At 38.3% G+C, this 25,266-nt stretch overlaps 1 protein-coding gene across 1 annotated transcript; it reads right to left on the bottom strand.

Annotated features, from left to right (window-relative positions):
• Positions 1-389: 389 nt before the first annotated feature.
• On the bottom strand, positions 390-25,008 carry LOC148350252 (ER degradation-enhancing alpha-mannosidase-like protein 3). The gene is made up of 21 exons (XM_088356160.1): positions 24,859-25,008; positions 21,061-21,277; positions 19,696-19,741; positions 19,481-19,581; positions 17,646-17,685; positions 17,458-17,570; positions 17,217-17,370; positions 15,844-15,978; positions 15,020-15,125; positions 12,130-12,227; positions 11,918-12,043; positions 11,765-11,848; positions 8,949-9,032; positions 8,551-8,675; positions 8,293-8,458; positions 7,365-7,522; positions 7,188-7,299; positions 6,062-6,235; positions 4,348-4,513; positions 4,097-4,282; positions 390-1,509 (listed from the first exon to the last, which is right to left on the bottom strand). Exons 2-21 carry the CDS (start codon positions 21,156-21,158, stop codon positions 1,424-1,426), a joined length of 2,358 nt encoding a protein of 785 aa, XP_088212286.1. The 5' UTR covers positions 21,159-21,277; positions 24,859-25,008; the 3' UTR covers positions 390-1,423.
• Between the last annotated feature and the right edge of the window lie 258 nt (positions 25,009-25,266).

The raw sequence follows: 25,266 nt of genomic DNA, 5'->3' as shown, positions 1-25,266 counted from the left end.
TTCTGTTCACCTAGCAAAATTCATTAATGTCTTCTCTCCTTTTTTTTGAGTGGCTATTTAACCCCGTGGGGTCTACTATATAATCTTTTACGATTAAGACCGGAATCTTATGGATCGTAGTGGAAAATATCGCGACACACATTCTCTCAATCATAGTAATACAACTTGCTTCAAAATTCCCTGATGTTTTTCCCTGGCAGGTATTCAATTTTATAATAAACAAATTATTAAAAAGGTGCAATATCTAAACCTGGGATGTCAAACTCAGTTTGGCTTTGGGACCGGATCCAGACTTTTGGTTCTCAGGCCTGCCGGATCAGTAAAAGGATGTCAACTCAAAATTTTGAGCTTCCAGTCGTTTTTCAGTATTTTGCTTTATCATTCAGTCATTCTTTTTCTCAGGATAACATTTATTCGCAAACGATGGGAAAGAATGATCTTCATGCTTGGCGTTGAATGCGTTAATTGGTTTATTTTAACAGTTGAGTCATTGCAGCTTTACACCTGAACCAACCCGCCCTGCTATACAAACTCAAAAGGGAGCTATAAAAAATATAGAAATTTAACTTTAATTTACGTACTGGTTTGAAATGAATAAAAATAATAATAATAATAATAATAATAATAAAGTATGTGGAATTGACTCAGCTTTCCTAAAACTGTGTTTAGTCTCAGTTACTTTACATAGGGACAGATAGGTTTTGATTTATTTTTTGTGCCTTATAGGGACAGGGTGTAATGTGCCTCCTAGTGGTACAAACACTTTTATTCAGTAAAAAAAAAAACAATTCGAATACTGGGCAAAAATACCTGAACTCTCACACCAATGTTGTTTTTTATAGTGCAAACTTTGCTGCTACGCTGTGCTCTGGGGCACTTGTTTTCGTTCGCATCAAATATTACACACTGGGGGCTTTATCAATTGAATCAACATTTCAAAACTGCATTTTGTATTTCCCTGGCTTGTCTCGGTGTGAAATTAAAATAGGTTTGATGATCTGAGTGATACAAGAAAAGAAAGAATTCAGAAAGGGGCTGTACTCTGAAATTGAGGGCAGGTCGGATTAAATAATCCAAAGGGCTGGATCCGGCCCGTGGGCCGTACGTTTGACATGCCTGATCTAGTCGATGAAACATTGCATCGGAACACATGTTCCTATTTGAAAATGAACCCTTGTGGAAGGTGAAGCATCCTCACGTCTTGATGTGGTTTCAGTCAGGCATAGTGAGCCCCGATTCATCAAAACGTGGACAACGTCAGGCCGGAATGACCTACTTTCTCAAAAAGAGAAGATTAAAGCTCGATTTATGACGCGTAGCCCTACGCTCTCTGAGGGGCTCGAGGCCCCCTGCGGTCCACGGTTTCTATTTTCAGAAACGGGCGTGCTGTCGTGCTCTTTTTCTCACATTGGATGCTGTCGTCTCATCTGAGAGTCATTTCCTCCTGTTCCTCGTATAAGTCCGCATCTTCCCAAAGTTTGGCTTTCGTATTAGAGTGATCCGTCTTACCTGGATAGTGATGGGGAAAGACAACAAATAGAAGTTTATAAATATAAGTATTCATAAAATACACATCAGTGTCTGAAATTCCTTAGCAGGTTTATCCATGCCTTGCAATTTCTGCATTATATTGCAGTGCAGATGGTTTTTTTTTTTTATGCATCACTAATAGTGAGAATTACCATTTGTATTCGTTTGCGACACACATTTATTTCACCTAAACAAGAACTCGCGTTATAAGGTTTGACAATTCTAAACTGTATGCAGTCAAAAAATAGCGCTGATCACCATCGCAAAACATGCAACGGAAATTGAACCCGGGTCACGGCAGTGAGAGCCTCGAATTCTAACCACGAGATCACCAGTGATATAGTCAAGTCAGGTCATATTTATTTATGTAGATGACATAGGAAAATGTTAGCATTTGCTCAGGAGGTAGAGCACTCGTCTCGGGATCAAGAGGTCGCAGGTTCGATTCCCGGCTCCTCCGTGTTATATGTCGTAGTGTCCTTGGGCGAGACACTGAATCCCTAATGCCCCCAATAAGCAGGTAGGTGCCTTGCACGGCTGACTCCCTATTAGTGTGTGTGTGTGTGTGTGTGTGCGAATGGGTAAGTGTGAAGCACTTTTTGGTCTTCATTGACTTGAAAAGCGGTATATAAATGCAAACCATTTACCATTTATCTCATTATCGCACTATTTGTATTCAGTCCACCAGAGATGAATGTTAGTGAATCGAGAAAACTAAAAAAATATCGTCTTGAAAGATATAAACGCAAAAAGCATGACGAGGGAATAAACGATTTGGTGTATCTGATGATGAAACAGTTTTTGAGGGAGGAGGTTTGGATGATAGGGATGTTGGGAGGAAGGAAAGAACAAATAAGTAACAAAAAAGAAACAAACAAAAAAATTAACAAACAGAGGAAGATTGAAAGTACAGAAGCTCCCCTACTTAAGAACATTCCAGATAGAAAAAAACGGTAGATATGAAAAAAAATTTTCAGGATGACGAAAAATCCTCGGACATTGCTAAAAGTTTTTGTTCGTGTGCACCTTTTTCTGAGTACAGGACATTACTCTAGTGCTTCTTTACGCCGCTACCGGCGTGTGGCGCTGTGATAGGCCACCCAGCATCAACCCTGATAAAGAAATCCCGCTTCCACTTCCTAGTTCGTGAGTTAACATACTATACTGTATCACCAGCGCACTAAGAACTTTGACATTTTTATTGTTTAATATCTCGTGCATCCATTCAATATGGTTGGTGTAAAGTGTAAAGAAAAGGCGAGCCGGTTTATTTGAAATGAAAGTGGAATAAGAAAGCTTGATGCGGTTGAGAAATGGTCGGATCGCTTTTTTTCTGCCACTTTCTACCACGGAGGAGGAGGAAGTCCCCTAACTGTTGTAGCTCATCTTCCAAAAGTAAGTTAAACTTAACTTTATTTATCTTTATAGAGCAAATCATTGTATGAAATGTTTATTTTTTTAACACAAAACTATACAGGTTACTTATGTGGTGGCGCTGTGAGAGGTCACCTAGCATCCACCCCGAAGAAGAAATACGGCTTCCTCTTCCTAGTTCGTGTGTCGACATACTATACTGTATTTCCAGCGCGCTAAGAACTTTGACATTTTTATTGTTTAAAATCTGGTGCATCCATTCAAAATGGTTTTTGTGAAGTGTAAAGAAGGGGCAAGCTGTTTCTTTTGAAATAAAAGTGAAATAATCTGCATTTATATAGCGCTTTTCAAGTCAAGACTTCCCAAAGCGCTTTACAGTGTGCTTCACATTTCCCAATAGCGGCCGTGCTAACCTGCTTATTGGGGGCATTGGGGGTTCAGTGTCTTGCCCAAGGACACTTCGACATGTAACACAAAGGAGCCGGGATTCGAACTGCAATCTCTTGATCCCAAGACGAGCGCTCTACCTCCTGAGCCACTGCCGCCCCATAAGAAAGCTTGATGCCTTTTACCACGGAGGAGGACCTCTTGAAGCGCGTCTTCCAAAAGTAAGTTGAACTCAACTTTATTTATGTTTATAGAGCATATTATTTCATGAAGCGTTTATTTTTTTAATACCAAACAATCCACTTATACAAGCCTTAAACATACTTATACAAACCTTAAACATACAAAATATAGCACTGAAGCAACTGACGAACGAATTCAACTTATGAACTATTGTCCAGAAGTCTCGTTCGTAAGTAGGGCAGTGTCTGTACCTGTGATTTTGCTTCACTTTAAATCAACAGTTTTGATATAGATAGAAACAAACAAACAAACAGAGATAGATAAAAACAAACAAACAAACAAACAAACAAGGAAAGAGTCAAAGTAAATGCGATTTTGCTTCTTTTTTAATCAATAGTTTTGGATTAAGTTAAGGGAATTTACCTACCCACCCATTTTTAAACCACTAAGGCTCGCTATATAATACACACTGAGACTTTAAGTTCAACATCTCTTACATTTTACATATTAGTTTTGTGCATTATGTGTTAATCACGATTTTTTTTGGATCATACATTTTTCAAACTCCCTGATTGCAGAAAACAAATCAGGTTAAAGAAATCGTGACTATTGGTAACCTCACCCCAACGCTTTTCTTCCGACAGCAGCAGCACTTCTACGTTGAAGTGTTCTTCCAAGGCGGCAGTTAGCGCCGCACCCTCGCGGCTAAAGAGGAATACGGCCGGCAAGGCGATGTCATCTGTAGGGCTGCCGTCGCCTACCATTTGGAAAAGCGGCGTTTCCTTGCTGCTGCTTCCCTCCTGGTTGTCTGAAATAAAAGGCGATAACAGAAAACCGATATCGTGTTCGGACGGCAGTAGAAATGGCGCTCACCGATTATAATGACTCCGATGGCACCCGCGTCCTGCAGCCAGCGCGCTTTTGCAGAAAACAAGCAGAAGCCGCGGAGCGCCACGGCCACGTTGCCTTGAAGCTCGGCTGCGTTTTCTATCGGCTTGCAAGCTGAGTAAGGAGACGCCTTTGCGATCTTGCCCTTAACCTGCCGCGTAGGTGGATTTTAAGGTACGGTTATTAAAAGACAATCACGATGCACGAGTTTCATTTGGAACACCAATCTTGCCAAACATTAGAAAGGAAATGCAAGTTACGAGCATTCCCAGAGGCATATACACGCACCTCTCCACACGAGAATTTCGATACACGAGATATATTTGGAAAACCAATCTTGCCAAACAACAAATAGAGGCTTACTACTAGACATGAGTTAACTGCTCACTACCAGCATCAGCTCGTCAAAGTTTGTGCTTGTGTTTCCCACCATCTGATGCCTAATCCCGCAGGCTTGTTAATATTACACAGCAAGTTTTTTGTTGTGGTATTGCATCTCCCTTTTGTGTATTTTGTGACCCCAATGATTTCCGAAAAGGAAAACGATAATGTGTAGGGCTGCAACTTAGAACCAACCCAACACCCCCTGCTGAGTACCTCCAGGGTAAGTCATAATAAACATTTTATTTTGTTAATATCATCTCACTTCCACATCCTCTCACATTTAGTGACCCTATAACTAGGGTTTGCAAGACCTTTCGGTCTCCCCTCTCCTTACTTTGCCTTGCGGTCTCTTAGGGAGTAGATATAAAGAATAGAGGGTCCCCAGTCCCATCGCTCCCTCCACTTTAGTAACCTCTTACGACACGCAGCAGACCACGGTGGGAGAATTCTTACACCTGCTAGAGTGAGAGGGCCCCTCACCTCAGGACCAATTGACGTGGATGTATGGTGTTATGAGTGTACTGGAAGAAAAAGGTCTAAATGTAGTGTAAGCTAGAGCTCTTGTTGGTGATAGGAATGAGTGGAGAGGTGTTGTCAAAGTATATTGGGAAGTTTAGAAGGGGATGGGCAGGGCACCTGTATAATGCGGCAGGGGTAAACCAGTGAAAGCTGTCGGGCCCTGCTGTTGAACAGAAGAGTGTGTTGTGTCACCCTGACCCGAGTGATACAGCCACTTTCTTGTGTCCCGTTTCATCTGGAGGGACGAAAGCATGACCGACTTGGGTGCCGAGGTGCCTAACTTGTTTGGGTGTTTGGGCATTTGGGTTGGCCATGGTCAAATTTTTTGTGTTTTTTGCTACTTTTTCCTTTTCTTTGTTTTTGTGTATGGTTGGTCACCCCTCGCGAGGGATATCACTGGGATGGATGGATAGAGATAGATAGATAGATAGATAGATAGATAGATAGATAGATAGATAGATAGATAGATAGATAGATAGATAGATAGATAGATAGATAAATGAGATGATTATCTATCTATCTCCTTATTGTATAGTCATGTTTAATTGCAATTTGAATGTGGTGATTAGGAAGAAATGTTTTACGGCTATTTCGGGTTAACTTGGATGCTTTTTGAGAGCTGGAATGGATTCATTAGTTTTCAATTATTTCATCTCTGGAAAATGTTCTCATTACACAAGTAATTCGAGGCAAAAGCACGATCCTGGAACAAATGAAACTCGTGTGTAGAGGTACCATTGTATATCACTCTGTGTAAAAAGCTACACACGTGTGCTTGTATAAATGGGAAACTCACCCCGTGCTCGTGCATGGTAAGGTCCATCCCGAATTTGGCAGGTCCTGCCGTAAACACCGTCCTCCCCAGAAAGGGAGGGGATATGAGTTGGACGATATGAGGCACCACTTCCTCCTCTTTGAGTGTTTCTTTGACATCTGCCACTAATTTCATCCGGTACACTATTCTGTCATCCTAAAAAAGTTGATAAAAAAGTGGATTCATATTTCTAGTTTTTTATGCATTTGGACGTAATCTGAGGTGGGGTTTTTTAAGTTACCGTATTTATTTGTGTATAACGCACATAATACCTAGAAAAGAACTTATAGTTTGCGTGGACGTTATACAAGGTTTTATTATCGCAAAATATTGGTTATTATGAGATACAAACACTCCAACCACTGAACCACGAGTGATATAAATGACCTTCGAAAAAGTATTGGGTTTTTATTTCATTATCACACCATCTTTAGTCACTGTACCAGAGACGAATGTTACAATGACAATAAATGTGTAACTTATAATGCTTAGAATAGAAGAATAGAATGGAATTTATGGTCATTGTGACAAGTGAAACGCAAAACGAAAAAAACATTTGTTCCTGGTACCATGACTAAAAATAGTGCGAGATGATTAAACCTACTGCTTTTCTTATGTAATCTATACCAATGGTAGTTTAGTACTTAGAAGTTTGTGCTCTCACCACTCTGACCCCGGTTCGATTCCAACATATATGATCAAAGCAATAAAGTCTTAAAATGGCATGAATATCCTTACAGGTGGAAGTTTTAAAATCAGTTTTAATTCAAATCAGCCATCCCTTCTCTTCTCTGCATCCACCCACTAACTCCACTATACCAACTCAATTCACATTACAAAGGGAAGATCAAAATTTGTTTTTCACGTGTATATTTATTTTCGTTGTTATTTAGTGATATAAATGTATTTTACATATAAGTATTACTTACCATATACTATTTGATAATAATGCTTAATTTCTTTACTTCAATACCGGATTTGGAATGCATTAGCCAATTACCACAGCTTTTTATCCCCCCATACGAACATTTCACCTTACGATCGCCACCTTGGAACTGATTCACATCATATCCTGGGGGTCTACTGCATAAAGTGATTCAATAAGTACCCAGCTGGTCTCTCCTGGGCTGAAAACTTTGAGCGGTGTAAAAGGAACTCCCATACTTTTCAGGAATTCCAGTGGTTCAATGGTACCATCTTCAAATGGTAACTCAGTTTCTCTGTGGAAAAGAAAGATGGTATTTTTTTTCCTTGAAAGAGAATAAGGGGGGAAAAAAGTTCACACCTGGTATGAAAAGGGTGGACAGCGCGCCCCACTCCCGTCAGATACTTGTAGCTGTCCCGGATGCTTTTTGCAAAAGAAGGGTTGTTCGGGAACAATGTTTCTGTGCTCGGGCAGGTGTGCGTGAAGAGATCTTGTTCGTGGGCCACAGGATGAGTGTCCTAAACAAAAGGAACATTTTATTTATTTTAATATATGTTTGTAACTTGTTTCCCTTGTGAAAAAAGACAAAACATAAGCAAAGAGAGACGGGGTAAAGATATGATAGTCTCCTCCCGAAAGTTATGACGAGGAACTTTGACGAAGCGTACATAGCACTTTACTGCGACCACGGAGGTAGACGAGCAAAGACCAGTGTGCTTGCTATGTTAAAAATGTTGGCAGCGGACAGCATGATGCCAAATACATTAAGCTATCACTTACAGACATTCCAACCCAATCACGCTGATAAGATGTTTAAATTTTCTTTTCAAAGAAAATGTGCTGAAAGGCATAGATTTGGCATGGATGGAGGTGACGTATTACCACCAATATTTAGCAATCTTTCAATTGTCCCCACCAATATTATGTGATCAATTGGAAAAAACATGAAGATGAGAAGATTACTCTTTCTGAGGGTGTGGCATGACAGAAAATAATTGACAAGACATGGCTTAAATGATCAAAAAATTCTGATATAGGTGATGGTTAATAATTAAATAAATAATAATTTTCTCCCCAAAAGGACAAAAATACATAAATGAGCTAAACTATCTGCTGTAGTAAATAAATTAACTTATCTTAAGTATTTTCTTACTTTACAAGAAAAACAAGTAGAAAAAATATCTTGAAATATCTTAAATTAAAAAAAGAATTAAAGGAAAGTGTATTTTTTTTTTTTCTTCAACCTGAACATACGAAAGCCTCGCCTTTAGGCACTGAGCCCACTGACCGTTTTGTTGCCATGACATAATGAAGCTGAGGTTGACAGAGACACGGGCAGAAGGTGGGCCTCGGTGGTAAAGATGTAGTCGTCGATATTAATGGGCAGCTGCGTCTTCTCCGTGAACAACAGGTACAAATATTTAAACATCTCTGCCAGAAAGAACGAGTCCATCCTGTCAGTAAAGGAAAGAAAACATGTATCAGCAAAAGCTTGTAAAAGTGCCAAAAATTGAGCTAAGGTCGGAAAACTACAAGAGGGCCATACCGGTCTTCATGCGTCCCCGTGCGGACGTCTCGCACTGCAGCAAAGCCACAAGGCACTCTGGCATAAGCGTTGAGTTTTTCCACGATAGACTGACCTACCCTCAGGTAGTAGGGGTCGCCGGTGGCCTGCAGAATAACACAGCTCTTATAAAGCTTGATCAATAAAATAAACTCTAAAATAATTACATTTGATTGTACGTACGAATCTAAATGAAATAGAATTTATCTAAAGGTAGTGAATGAATAGCAAACTATTATTTCTAAGTGTTTGAATTTACTTGATTTAGCCTAAATGAGTAGCTTTTTCCCTATAAACCACACATCAATTAATATAACTCTGCCACACAACAAAAATCACTGCATGGCTTTAATTTGGCTACCATCAGTCAAGTTCATTACCTCATAGAGGTAGTAGGTGCTTTCAGCAAACTCTGGTCTCAGGAGGTGTTGGCCCCAGTAAACTCGGAATTCTGTAGTAAAAGCCTACGGAGGGAAATAATGAAAACGTTAATGCAGGGTAAGGTTAAATTCCGAGGATTATTAGACTTCCTGCCATTTTAATATTAGCTGTATAGGGTGACAGAGTGTAATGTATCACTACGAGAGGTTACTGTAATTTAGAATAGAGCTGAAATGTATGTATTTGAATAAGATGCACCAGGGAAGCCCAAAGAATACACTTTTGCAAGGAGCTGAAAAGAGTGAATAGTCGAAGTTGGTCAGAGCTTGAATAAGTAGCTAACTTTAGTGGCTAGTGGGAGAAGGTACTAAAAAGTTCCAGTCTAAGATGAATAGAGCAAACCGGAATTTGTCACAGGTTGGGACCCTTAATCACAGAACTCAGCAACATTTGCTTGCAAGAGCAGCAGTGGAAGGCTAGTGACACTGTAGGACAAATCAGGAGCAGCTAACAATAAAAATAGCGAGCCGTAACCTAAAACCAAGTGGCAAGAGAAGGAAACAGTGGGAAAATAAAAGTGGGACTTTCAACCTTCACATGCAGGGCTCTGCAGTGCATGGTAAGTGACACTAAAGTAAGAAGCAAGCTTTATTTACACAAAGCAACTAACAAAAACAATAGCCAGTGGCAAGCCATAGTCTGCAACCAAGTGGCTAACATGAGTGGCTAGAGAGGGAAACAGTGTCATTACTTTCACAAAATAGTTGATTGGGCTTTCGTATTAATCTAATTGGCAGCAAAAGATGGCAGCTTTTTCAAAGTTGTGTGATTTAATTACACATTTCTAAAATGTCTTAAAATCTTTTTTGTGAGAGTGCAAGCATTTTTACTTATTAATTTGAATACATTGTCTTTGTCTAAAGGTCACTATACAGTATATAACATAATGGGGCTTTAAAAACGAGAATTCACCCTCTATCACTTCAAAATATAAAAATACCTCAAATTTATGTTGGCGTAACTGTGGGAGGGTCGGAGATTTTTCGCATATTTTCTTGAATTGCCCTGTAATATTAAATTTCTGGAGAAGTATTCAGACAGAAATAAAATTAATTATTGGTTGGGAGTTGCGGTTGGACTCAGTGACCTATGTATTAGGAATTTTGCCAGAAGAATTATTGACTGGTCAACATAAATACCGTATTTTCCGCACAATAGGGCGCACCGGGTTATAGGGCGCACCCCCAAAAAAATAGTTTTTGGTCCTATATCTTCCATAGATAAGGCGCACCGGATTATAAGGCGCTACAATGGGAACGTGGACAAAACAGTCAGATGATTAAGTCAAACTGATTACCCCCTTAACATTCCCAAAGCTTGCAAAGAAGCAAATACGTGTCGTAGACACGTGCGGATGCGGTGTCCGTACGATGTCACTTAAATGCATCATTTCAAATATCATTCGGAAGGTTAAAGTCTTGGAATTCAAGAAATGCCAACCATTCCTTAGTTTCTATTTTCTTTTTCACTCGCAACTTTACTGTGCATATGACAATAAACACTTGGAATTGAGTTTAATTCACTCAACTCATCACAGCAACATCAAGATCGTTCTAAAACAAGATACCGGGAAAATATAAAGCCGCATAACTCACCTAAGTTCTCACGTTCAATAATGATACGCAATCATGGTCTTCTTACAACTGTGAGTGTAGTAAATCCAGGAGAGTAAAACATTTACAAATACAGACTAATGAAACATGTTTCTTTATGGCGTCGTTTAGCAAGCTTGCTATTCAGTCATCTTTTTCGGCCAATTGCAGGGTTTGTTTTGGCCCTCTAGCATATCCGAGGCTCCGAATAACTTCAGCCAATAGCGATCGATGTAACGGATGATTGACACATCTTTTTCGGCCAATTGCAGGGTTTGTTTTGGCCCTCTAGCGTATCCGAGGCTCCGAATAACTTCAGCCAATAGCGATCGATTTAACGAATGATTGACACATCTTTTTCGGCCAATTGCAGGGTTTGTTTTGGCCCTCTAGCCAATCCGAGGCTCCCAATAACTTTAGCCAATAGCGATCGATTCAAACGATGATTGACACATTGGTTAGCCAATGAAACGCCGGTATATAAATCCCAGCATACACCGCGGACTACTCCGCGTTCGGGGGAAAATCGAGTCGGCGGCTGTTGCGTAAGTTGCAAGACCATGCGAATTTAATATTGAGCCATATATAAGGCGCACTGTATTATAAGGCGCATGGTCAGCTTTTAAAAAAAATTAAGACTTTTAGGTGCGCCTTATAGTACGGAAAATACGGTCTATACTAAAGGTTATGCTTCTGGTAGAAAAGAAAATGATCAGTGTCCTGGCTGAAACCACAACCTCCTGGCATAAAACAATGGAGAGACAAATTAAAGCAAATGTACATTATGGAAAAAAATCACTGCAAGACTTCAAATGAAACTAGATCAATTCGAGAAAAGATGGAAGCTTATCACACAATTTTTACTTGATGTCTAAACACCTCACTTTTTATTTTATATATTTTATTAACATTTTTTGTTTCTTTTGTTACTTATGGGTAAGTCAATTGTAGATATTTTTTGTTTGTGTTGCTGTATGATGGAGGAATCAAACCTCTGTCAAAATGTGTGTGAGAAATAAAAAGTTATTAAACTACACTACAATAACAGAAAAACAATGTATGTTAGGCAGTTTCAATAAAGATGCAGAGAAAAAAAATGCAGAATTCAGTATCAAAACGTAAATTAGAAAAGTCATTGATGAATAAAAAAAAAAAAATCTTACCTCTGGAAGAAATTTATGCTGTTTGGTGACTTGATACAGCATCTCGTGCGTTTCAATGGCTGGTTTAAGATCTCCTCTCAAGACCTGTGCAAAAATGATCACAATTGCTGCAGTGAATTGGGATTTTTTTCCGAAAAGCAATGACAAACAAACCTGTAGGCCGGGGAAAAAGGCGAGAAGTGAGTCCATCCAGCTCCGTGCCCTGACGGTTGGGTCGTGCATGTGCACATTAAGCAGTAGGGGGGGTTGACTGATGTATTTCATGATGGCGCTGTAGTGCTGTGCATGGCAAAAGGAGACAATCCATTATAAGTGGGCAACATGGATGATACAGAAGCAATTGTATCAACAAGAAAAACGTTTACAGTGTTAAAACGATCCAAAAAAACTTTGTCTCCCAGGAGAATGTAAGCCTTCATTAAGTATTCGTAGTACGAGTCAATGCCAGCACCGACGCCGCTTTCTGCAAACACAATTAAATGACAATTTAGAGCAGATTACCACAGACCCTACATAAGCCATTAGTACAAAGCTTACTTGAGGACATGGTCCTCACTTTGAATATTACATATTTGCATATATGTAAATTATATTTGTAACGCTTAGCCAATATTCTATGAGTACTGTAAAGTCCAGACTACAGAGTGTACCTGATTAAAGGTTGCACGCTTAAATTTAAGACCAAAACTCAGTTTTGTCATTGTGCACCCGAAATAAAGCCGTGGCTTAAACAGCCTTTAAGGATAAACAAATTCACATTCATTTCTTACATTCATGGTTCTTACACATTTTTAAAGGCCAAATTCAAGCACTTTTTAAGGACTTTCAAATCCAATTTTCCGATTTTTTTCAGGACCATGAAAGAAGAATTCCGGTGTGAATTACGTATTTTGGAGACCCCCAAATATATCTGCGATTTACAGATGTGATTTTTAAATCTTGCATGTACATTTATCAAGACATGATTTTTCGATCTTGAGTAAATTGCAAATATATTTATTTTCCAGACAAATCTCTCCCCATATGGGTGTTGGGTAAAAACGACATGTAGCTTTCCTGTTGCAGAAAGTTCTTCCCATTACAAGTGTGAAAAGAAAAAGCAAAAAAAGAATAGAAAAAGGTGATAGTGATGATAATGATGATGTTGAAGTGACTCCATCCACTAATTAGAAAAGAGTGAATAGGGGGGATTGGACCTAATAAGCATAACTGCTACCCACTCCCCTCTCAAGCTATTTAGATTTTTTTTTAATTAGTTTTAATTTATCTATTTATTCTTGTCTACTTTTTGCTTAGAGCGGGATATACAATCATTACTCTTCTTATTATTATTTTCCAAATGTCTTGCACGAGGAACCTATGTGACAATGTATAGACGTGAGGTAGTTGTTATATGTAAATACACAGAAGAGCTCATTTGAGTTACAAGTATTAAAGAAGTTGAAGGGGTTGGAGTAAATAAGCGTATGCTTCATCCTTCCCCTTTTCAGACATGCTACATTAATATTGTTGTTTTTTTTCTCCTGACCGAAATTTAATTCATTAATTCATTCATCAATGGGAAAATGATAAACCAATTATCCACATGGCCTATAATAAATGTCTATAATTGATACATAATCTTTGCACTTATACACATTGCATAGTGCCATATGTAGCATGCACCTTTAGTGCGACCCATAGGGGGCGATGGCTCTTCACAGGACAATGCCACACATACTAACGTTAGCTGCTGTTAATCATGAGGGAAGAAAAATGCAGTGTCGGCTTCATTTTTAGGCAGACTTATTGAAAAAAGTGCCCACAATTTCAAGCATTTACGAGCTCTTTACCAAAAATGCACGCACCTTTTTATCCTTGAAAACATAACATTAAAATTCAAGCATTTTCAATTACTACAAGAACCAATACAGACCCTGACACCAGTTAAACACCACATCGGCCATCAATTTAAAGCATATTCTAGGTCACAGTCCTCTTTTTAAACTATATTTGCAAATATGCCACATAAACGAAATTATATTAGTAACACTTTATCAATATCCAATGAGTACAGTAAATTCCAGATACAGAGCACACCTGATCAAAAGCTGCAAGCTCAAATTTTAAGAACGAAACTTAGTTTTGTCTTTGTGCAGCTGGCTAAAATGGGAAGCTGCGTTATTGCGGTCATAGACTTCTTGTACTATTGTAACTATTATTGATGTATTTTACTGATGTTGACTATGTTGTGTATTGTTACCCAATGCAATATCTATTACGGCCTGGTCCTCCGAGAAGGGGGATTACCACTTGTGTGGCCCCTTCTTGAGGTTTCTTATTTTCCTCATGCTGAGGTTTTTGAGTTTTTCCTCGCCCGCCTGTCAGTTTCAAATCAGGGGATGGTGTCATTGTGGCCTGTGTGAGACATTCTATGATTTAGGGCTATACAGAAAAATAGGACTTGATCTAAAGCCTTAAACAGCCATAAGTATGACCTAAATCACATTAATTTCTTACAATATAAGCGCCGCCCCCCTGCACACCGTACTTCATTTTTAACTGCCTCGTTTTTCTCTTCAGCTCCGAGTTGTTTACGTGACGTATTTTCGGATCATGTAACCATTCAAGATGGCAATTGAAAAGTCTTGAACACATTTACAACCACGACGAAAGAAAATGCGAATGACGACTGCGTTGTGTAAAATGTGAGCCCTATATTTCTAGATGACAGCGCAGAGGCAACCGTACTGTGGAGAATATTGCCAGGGACGTGTCTTTTTGTGTTGTTGTCATCGGTGGTTGCCGCGGTAACGAACCAAAATGCATTCGCTCTTGATTCTTTTCTCAAGAATTAAAGGTAACTTTACCTACTTGACATTGACACTGATGATACGAAAAAGAAGTATAGCTTTTCTGATTGATAACTTCCACTACGGTTCAATTCAGATGTATAAATTGAGGACTTAATTTGAAGGTGGAAAAGTTTGTAAATATTCAATACAGTACTGTCAAACCTCCCGTTTTGGCTTGTTATGTATTAAATGAATGTTGGCAAAAACATGGACTAAGTTCTCTTGAAGGGCTTCTTAGATGTTTTCACCACAGTGATTTGTATTTAGAGCACACTTGAGGAAAAAAGCAACCCGCTGTCACCACAAAAAAGCTGCACTGTATCTAAAGCCGCAGTGTTTAAAATGTAACAAAAACGTTGTGGCTTGAAGTCCGGAATTCACTGTAAATATTTGACAAATATATTTGTTGACATGGCCTTACCCCGCCTGATCCATTCCCCGTTATGAATATTGATGATGGTCCCCACCAGGTCACTTTCTTTCTGTCTCTTCTCCCAGAGAACATCCAGAGCTCTACGGGCATGGTCCTGGAAAGAAAACCAGTAAATTGTCTTTTCATTTTACTTTTTATTATTATTATCTTTTGAGAATAACTAACTTGAGGTGAAAGCACAATCAAATTAGCATGGGGCAGAATATTTATTTTTCTTTCATTATCAACACAAATATTTTCCAAATGATGAATAGTCCTTCTGTAAATAAAATCATATTTTATTAAAAATAATATGTAAAGTGAATTTTGACGGAAGTAAATTATGTAAAATGTGCAAGATTAGATGTCCACATAATAGAAACAGTTTACTTGTAATAATTTTATTAGATTTGTTTCCCCTTAATTTTCTAAATATCCTTTTTTGCAGTATACATTTTCATTTATAATTTATTTTATTCTAAAAATATCAAAGTTTGCAAGAAAATAGTAACATTTTTTGAGGACACATTTTTAATAATCATCCCAAAATGTAATATGTACTACAGAGTATATAAATGTCAGCCGTAAAGGGTGTGGAATTTCAAAGAACACCAACATGATTTGCCGATAGAGACAAAGAAGTAATGGTCAAAACAACAAACAGGCATCCTAAGAAATCTCCTTTGCATCTGTCAAATATTAAAAAAGAATAAACATATAATTAACCCTTAGTTCTATTTTTTTCTTCGCATTATTTAACCCACAACCATCTTTTGTGTCCTGAACCACCTGTTGAGAAGAACTAGACTAAATAATAAGATTTTTGGAAGTACCTCAAAGACGGACTCTCCTGAGAGTTTGCTCAAAGCTGCAAATTCCAGGATCATTGTTCCCGCACAAGCGGTGCAAGTGTCCGACTGTGTGCCCGTGCGGGAAAGCGGGTTATGCACGCCGTAACGAAGATTAACCTAGAAATAAAAGAAAGACATAAGGGGTCAACTGACTTTAGTATTAAGTTTGGTAACAATACAAAGTGTCACCCTTTAATTATAATTGAATAGTTACAGTAGACCCCCAAGACACAAACATCAAGCCGTTCTGAGGTGGGGATAGCAAGGGAAAATGGTTGCAAGAAGGGAGATAGAAACCTATGGCAATGAGTGGATATAGAAATTAAACATTAGTAACCAAACTGTATGTAGTTAGTATATTTGATATGTAATATACATGTATATGATTAAATAAATATACGTAACTTGAGCTGTTAAAGTGGAGTTCGCAGGTAGATACAAAGGGCAGGAGACGCGGACTAAAATTAAAACTGAATTAATAACTTTCTCATATCCTCAGAAGACTTGCTTTCTTTCCTCTTCTATTTTTCCTTTTTTTATTCTTATACTATCTAAAATTCTTTATAAAGATGTCCGATACACCTTGTATTTTTTGTTTTGTTTTTTGGTATTTCAGAGGCTTGATATAAAATAATTTACCAAAAGTGCATGCATTTTTGGTAAAGTGATTGTAAATACTTGAAATTGTTGCCACTTTTGTCTACAAGTCTGCTTAAAAATAACGCCGACACTGGGGCAAATGGGTTGCTTCTTTATGAATATTGAAAAGTTAGTATTATCTATTTGTTCTTTGCAGTGGGGAGAAAAACATAACGATATACGATCGTCATTTATGTACAATAATTTTGTTGATTGAAGAAAAAAAAAATGGGACTCTGCCATTGCAAACCATTAGAAAAATTCACTCTAAGCAGGAAAACACTTTGGTGGACAGAGACCCTAACTGTAGCTCATAGGTTGCGTGTTACAATAACCTGTAAAGCAGACCTGGGCACTGTGGTCCTCGAGGCCCACATGTCCTGCATAATTCTGGTTTCTCTTCTTCAACTTGGGTGATAGTGAAGTGTAATGGTCTGTGCAGCCCTTTGATAATTCTTGTGATTAAGGGCTATACAAAGAAACGTGACTTGACTCTAAAAATGCACCAAATCGATGCGTTTGAATTTAAAATGGACAACATTTTCTTCCGAGAGAGGATGCCCCTGCACCCCTTAAACTGCCAACCAATCAGGGTCTCACAAAGTTCCATGGGAATCACTGATCATATTCCACAACATACCCTAAAAAAACCATAACGTAGGGAAGCCGTAACCTGGGGGTCAACTTGATTTTGAGCCAGGTAAGTTCAGGGGCACCTTGGGGTAAGGAAGGCCACTTGAGGTGTTGAAGGCAGGCAGTAACCTATGTCCCAGATCAGTGGCCATGTTGAGGAGCTCGTCATCATACCACTGCATCCTGACTCCACGCTGACGGAGCAGGACCGCCATCACGTGAGCCCCCAAAAGCCCTCTGCAAAAATTATGTCCACTTCATGTAAACTTTTTTTTTTTTGGGTACTAATCACGAGACTGAATCTCAATGTCTAGGCACGATTACCCCAAAACTCTGATGTTGGTCTCAAACACCGAAACCACCACATCATTGTCCAACCGTACGTCCTGTACCGTTTTCCTCACGCCATCTTCGAAATCGTCCAGCTTGTTTAAAACCTGTTGTCCGAGACATAAAGTTTCTGTTTTAAGGAGGCTCGGGAGACAGAGTTAAGGAAAGAAGTGAGAACTCACCACTAGTGTATCCAGAGTGTCGATTAGAGTCAGTGAAAATCTGTGAAAAACAAAACAAAAGAATGGTTACAACGGGATTCTACTGATATCAATAACAAATCATGTCATAATCACTTAGACTGGTACCCGAAAATGTATGTTGTTTGTAAAGAAAAATGTGTAATTTTTACAATTAATATAGCCTATATTTGGGGGTTTGGGGGTGGATGCACAATGAAATGAAATAATCTGCATTTATATAGCGCTTATACAAGGAAATTATTATTATTATTATTATTATTATTTTCAAGTCAATGACTTCCCAAAGCTCTTTACAATGTGCTTCACATTTCCCAACAGCGGCCTTGTATAGCAGCCATGTAAGACGCTAACCTGCTTATTGGGGGTATTAGGGGACAAGGACACTTCGACATGTAACACGGTCGACCCGGGATTCGAACTGGGATCCCTTGATCCCAAGACAAGCGCTCTACCTCCTGAGCTACTGCCGCCCCAACAATGACTGATGATGAATTAGACTTGGGTGTTTTCTTATATCTTTCAGAACGACTTTCTGTTTTCCCCATTCTCAAAGATTCGTTTCTGGCAACGTGAGTAAAAATAGTGTGATGATTCTGATTCTGATTCTCGCTACTTACAATGTTGTGCCATTCTGGTCAGCCATGTTTTTCGATTGATCAATAAATGCACGGATAAGCTAGTACAGTATACTGTAAAACTTTGTGTAGTGATTCACGCGCATATATATATATATATATATATATATATATATATATATATATATATATATATATATATTTTGCATTCATTTTCACCGTATTCTGCGGTGAACTGGGTTATAAGGTGAACTTTCACATTTCTGGCCTATTTCGGGTTTAAACTTGCATTTTATAGTCCGTAGAATATGGTAATCACTAGGAGTGGGACAGAAAAAAAATCGTTCCATGAATGTATCGTGATTTTATTTTGGGCATTTTTTAATATCGACCTAAGCTCTATAAACATAAATAAAGTTAAATGTAACTTACTTTTGGAGGAGGTCCTCCTCAGTGGTAAAAGTGGTCAAAAAAAAACATTCCGACCATTTTCTCAACCATCTCCGACTTTCTTATTCCACTTTCATTTCAAAAGAAACGGCTTTACACTTTACATCAACTATATTGAATGAATGCATGAGATATAGAACAATACAAACATCTGAGCGCTGGAGATTCAATACACATAGCACTATGTTTACATACGAACTAGAAAGAGGAAGCAGATTTTTTTTTACTTCCGGGTTGATGCTGGGTGACCTCTCACAGCACCACACGCAGGTAGTGGCGGAAAGAAGAACTACAGTACTGTCCTGTCTTTAGAAAAAGGCACACAATGCAAAATCAAACTTACAGCAACGTACAGATATTTTTCGTCATCCCGAAAAAAAATTCCGCATCTACCGTTTTACGTAAGTCGAATGGTCGTAAGTAGGGGAGTGTCTGTACAGACATTTTTTTTTTTTATACAGTTCCCGAGAAGGCTGAGCTAGACATGACCACAACTGTCTGCAAATTTAGTCGCAGACCCATTCCCCACTGCGGCAAAGGACCACATTTGTGTTACGTTGACATTTCAGTCCATGATGTTTCGTGGCTGTAAACATGTTGCACAGTGTAAATGTTATGTTCTAATTGTCTCAGTTGAAAAAAAATAATTTGCAATCATCAGTTGTATCGAATTGCAGTACTTGTAGAGTCGCACCTATCGAGAATCGTGATATAAATCTAATTGGAATCTTAATATCGTGATACAATCGAATCGTAACCAAAGCATATCGTCCCACCCCTAGTACATACTTTCCCAAGGAGTCGTCAATGTCCCCTCTGTTGGGCTCCTGGCCTCGTATCCTCCCCCTACAGCTCAGAGGCATCAGCTCGTCGGCTGGATAAGCATATTTCTGAAAATAAGGAAAATAATATTTGCAACGTGGATAAAAAGATCCAACCCAAGGCAGCGATTTGGGCCACAGAAACACACTGGTGAAGTCCAGTGCACAGTTATAACAACTTACCATGTAACTGCCATAAGCATGATCGAACATCTCGACAATTCGATCCCTACAAGAACAACAAAATATTCCTATGAATTTGTGCATGGATACAGTTTAACAAAGACAAATGGAAGGTCAATGAGAGTTGAAAAATGTTCAACTTGAGGAAAACACAATTTTTGTCAGTGTCACATTTTACCCTGACGTCTAATCACAGTGCAGGTGGGGTAGGACAAACACAAAAACAACCAACTGTAGGAGAGGCTGCCTGAAAGATCCCTTTTGACTGACAGAGATGCATAGCACAAATGCACACCATGGCGTTTGAGATGATTTATACCAAGATAAAGTCAAGTTACATTTATTTGTATAGCAACTAATCACACACCACAGTGACACTTAAACCTGAATTCCAACCCCTAATGCTAAGAACCAAGCAGGGAGGCAATGGGTACCTATCTAAGTCTTAGGTATGATTCGGCCAAGGCTTGAATTAGCGCCCTCTCAGTCTCGGTGCTGGCGCCCCATGGCCACTGATTAGGTTATATACCTGTCAACTAAGTACGTTTATTATGCATTTTAAGACGTGTACGACGTACAAGAAAATCTGTACGGAAAAACGCAAATTTGTCAATTATGGGTACCATTCGGTATACACTGACTATCACGAAACAACAAATCAATCAAGTCAAACGAGTTTGCTGCGGTATAGTTTTTTTCGTTGCAAATGAAGCGAGTGTTTGATGCTACTGTACGCATGCGTCTGCTACTGTAGTGCCTAATTTCGACTCCCCTGCAAAATCCTCCCCCCTCGCGTGAACGCGCATTCTGCTGTGCTTCCGAAAATAGCAATCGTATTCTATATCATCAGCTTATTAAAACAATAAAGGTTTGTCGGAAGCGCAGCAGAATGCGCGTTCACGCGAGGGGGGTGGATTTTGGAGGGGAGTCGAAATTAGGCACTACACATCAATGGTTGATATTGTAATTTGGTTTACAAAATAGAAATGCCAACTAATTTTTTCCTCCAAAAATATCTTTATTTACCAATTTAAATTTAAAGTTTTATTGATGGATATTTTAGTTACGCTGATTACAATTGTTCATGATTTTTTTTTTATATTAAGAACATGTACAGAATGATATAACGTAACACATGTACAATATAACATGTTAAACTACATAATTAAACACGTTTGAAAAAAAAAATGGTGTAAGATTATTTTATATTTTGTAAGGGAAAATACGACAGTTTGTAAGGGCATGGAGCCCTGGAGCTTGACAGGTATGAGGTTAAACTTCGCATTTATATATTTAAAAAAAAAACAAATCATGTAGAAAACACGGACTTTGTCATTTGTGCATAGAATAACACAAACATCAGACCTGATTGTGTCCTTCTCCTCTGTTGTCATCTGCTGATTGTCTTGACATCCGACACGGTCAACAAGCACGACGACCAGCAACATTTGAAAGCAACACATCTTCGGCTAATTCTTCGGGCCCTTGCGGCTGCCCCTCAAGGGATGGCTTGCCCCTTCCACTGCATTTCCAGAGCCTTCTGTGAGCTGTCCATAGTCATGTTGAGGTCACGCCATGTGAACTGAAGAAAATATTTAATGAATGACTCCTTGCGATTTATCAGTCACAAAAAAAAGACAAGAAACCACAAAAAATAACTGAAATAAGATAATCAAACTTCATACATGAACTTTAAAGGTAGGGCGCATCGTTTGAGGTGTCATTAAAGAGTTGAAAGTAGAATATTTCCTCTATTATGTTTTACCAATGCCCAACTGAGTCTGAAGACCTTTTACAGTTTTTCATCACTGCGCCTATCTGCTTTTATCTTACTTTTATAAGAGATGTTCCAGACACATTAGGAAGCAGGAAAGGGGGGAGGTGAGTGGAAAGTAATTTCATGCTTGTGTTTTTTTTAGTGTAGCATGAAAATGGTGAAAGTAAGAAAAGGACTGTTTCAGATATAGTCCAAACACCGAGGCAAACCCGTGAAGTTTATTCAAGCGCGGCGAAGAAATGCACATCCTTGCACACGCCACAAAAGCAGCTTGACAAAAGTTGCAATACTGATTTAAACCAGGAGATGGTGTCATCAAGTAGAAAAGTTTTCCCTACAGCCCCTTTAATCAACTAACAATACAAATCGAGATGTAAATTTTTGTTGGTTTATTTTTAAATAACCGTGCCTGACACCCTTTGAAATCCCTGTCAAGATATCTTTCTTGTTTTATTTTTTTATTTTCCATTATGTTGCAACAAACATAATATCACGAAATACAAATCACCTGAAAAGAAAAAACGGATGACAGATTGAAGCCAAAAGCGACCTGTCCCAAGAATAACTCGGCGCTTTTTTAAATCAATCATATCAACAAATTATCATAATTACGTTATAATTACAATCGTTGTGTGAGTCAATTTATAAAATTATTGTATTGCTTGATTTCACAATATTTTAGTTTCAGAGTTTATTTTTCTTTTCCAGTCCTTCTACTCTTTAAAACAACATGTGTAAAACCTGAGACTATTGGGCATTTTTTCGTCAAAAGATTGTTTCATAATTCCACTACACTTACAGTAATACATTGATTGAGATATCTATAAGTATATATTTAAGGTTTTTTTTTTAGATGTTGTTCTTTTTCCTAAACATACAGCCCCATAAAAACAGCTAAGTAGCCTGCAGACCCATTCTGAATATGGCTCACTGGTGATGGGTCTTAGTGATTTTCTCAGAGATTTGATTACTAACTGGCATGAAAGTTAATTGACATTATCGGTGTCTTTAAATACATGATAAATTCAAACTGGCCTATACTTGATAAATGTTAATCACTCATTTCCCTTAAACAAGGCAGATGTTTAGTGCACGACTGAGCTTGTTTTAATAGTAGTTCTGATAATTAAACCCTAGTAATAACACAAAAATAACATATGAATAACATAAGTTGTTATTTATTGAAATGGAAAGCAAACTGGTAGCCCTTTGTACTAATCACAAACAAAATACGTATCTTAAAAAGCTTCGAAATGATTAGTGACTCTATATAATTAGGCAGTTTATACATATTCTGTGCCATTTTATAAATATAGTAAAATAGTAAGGCTCGTAATTGAATAAAAAGACCACTGGACGAATACTTTTGATGTAACTTTGTCCATTATCTATACATTACTATGATTGTGGTTTTATCCCTTAACTACATGTGTTGCACGGGCACCATTTCCTGATGTGTGTCTTGGGCAATTACAGCCTGATGGCGCCCATCCCTCTCCAGACCAATAAATGTTTCCACCCGGTCTCCAAACAGGGACCTTGAGGCGAATGTTTTAACCACTGCACTACGGAAACATATATTACAATATTATTTTGTTATTATTATTAATATATCGAATCATATTATATATTTTATTAATTGTTATTAGAACTATTCAATTATTTATTTTATAAGTGTCCCTGTGCAAGAACCTGAACCCTAATGCGTCAATTATGAGGGTATGGCTGACTCTGCTATTGGTGCGTGAGTGTGTGTGTGAATGGGTAAAGTGTGAAGTACATTGTGAAGCGCGTTGGAGATCCTCGGTGACTGGTAGTGCGTTACATAAATACAGTCCATTTGCCATTTTTCAGGTCAGTAGTGGTTTTTTGCAACATGAATACAGTGTTTTCGTTTGCCCGCGTCCCTGCGTCCTAGACGCATCATTTTTGCTGGGGACGCATAGTCTCAAATCAACGTGCGTCCCCGGGACGCCACTTTTTCGACACAAAATTGTCATTATTACACGATTACTTTTATTTTTAACAAAGATTTACCGCACTCCAAACTTTTTGTCAGGCAGATCCGCCATTGTTGTTTTCGTCTCGCGGTTCGAGTTTTGTCTGCACGCCGATCTCAGCAAACGAGATCTCGTTGATTCGAGATTACGTCATTGTTGTGGTGCTTGTCGTCGAGGGAAGGTGAAAATCAACACAAGATTGGTAGTTTCTTCAGTGTCAGTAATAAGTCGAAACATAATGCAGAAAGTGATAACAACGGCAATAATTCCGGCACGAAAAAACGGCGGAGAAATTCTTCGGAAGATCGCTAGGAAAACACGAGAGGCTAAGAAAACACGTGTGTTGAAGCGAACGACTCGACGAAAAAAAATAAACAAAAGAATACTCCTTGCAAGAAAAGGACTTTTCTGCCAAAATGGACTAAATTATATTCCTGGTTACGCTATGAGGAGGATGATAATGGATTGGAGCTTGAGAAGGCATTTCAACTGTGACGTGACAGCAAACAACGAAGAATATTTGAAAAAATCTGAAGTGATACATGCTTTTTATTACCAATTAACTGTGATGATTAAAACTGCATGAACATATAGACTAATATTTCAGCAATACTATTTTGTATTATTTACAATATCGTGAACTGAAAAATCTGAAGCGATAACTGCTTTGTATTTCCAATTAACTGTGATGATTAAAACTGAATGAAAATATAGATTAATATAATTATTTCAGCAATATTATTTTGTATAATGTACAATATTGTTGTGAACTGAAAAATCTTGAAGTGAAAACTGATTTGTATTACCAATAAACTTGGATGATTAAAACTGAATGAATATATAGATTTATATTAGATATTTGTCGCCGATTTACAATTTCAACCTCGGTAACGCAAAATTTTGGGGACCCATAGATCTCTGTCGGCACCTATAGATTTTTGAGCATGCGAGTCCCCTAGACCCATTACTTTTCAGAGGTAAAATGAACACTGTGAATAGTGCTTTAGTGTGAGTGGGATATGCCAATGATGATAAGAAAATGTAATATGCCCCAAGATAGCTGGGGTGAGCTCCAGCGCCCCCGCGACCCTACTGAGGATAAGCGGTACAGATAATGGATGGATATATTGAAGGTTATTAGAGTAAGTGAGTTGTAAATAAGTATTTTATGCATGTATAATAGATATGTAAACAATGGAAGCAAAGCAAAAAAACTAACAATCATTTGTGTCAGAAAAACGAACATAATTAAAGTATAATAAAGTATAATAAAGCCAAACTAGCTAACAATCAATAGCCACGTATGCTAACAATTAGCATCCGATGCTAGCACGAATAGCACGAGAAATGACACTACAACTGGCCAAGAAACAACGTTTTTCTTACGGGCGAACGACCGGGGACACGTCGCCGGGAAATGCCCCGACCATGGGGGACCATGTCAGCCACTGACGTCCAGCGGCGAGCCGGCAAAACGCGTCCAGCACGGCGGTAAGTCCTCAGACTTCAACTAGGAAGGGGAAGCCATTAGCGTCTTGGTGACGTCATCCGTTCATTGTAAATACAGTGTAAAGTATTGTAGCACTAATCAAGCAAATAAATCTGTATTATTTATTATAAATGTATTATGATATCTATTTTAGCTGATAAGATTGACAAAAAGTTCGAACTACTTTTTAAATATCGCGTACTTTGAATATAAGACTCAGATACATATAAGTTAAAGCCAAGAGAAACAATCTTATCATCGTTATTCATCAAATTCAAATTTAAAATGGGAAATTTATGGGTAAA

The sequence above is a fragment of the Urocampus carinirostris genome, chromosome 16, assembly GCF_059441175.1.
Source record: "Urocampus carinirostris isolate Australia breed hairy pipefish chromosome 16, RoL_Ucar_1.0, whole genome shotgun sequence".
Taxonomy (NCBI): domain Eukaryota; kingdom Metazoa; phylum Chordata; class Actinopteri; order Syngnathiformes; family Syngnathidae; genus Urocampus; species Urocampus carinirostris.
This window is presented reverse-complemented; position numbering and strand designations above follow the sequence as displayed.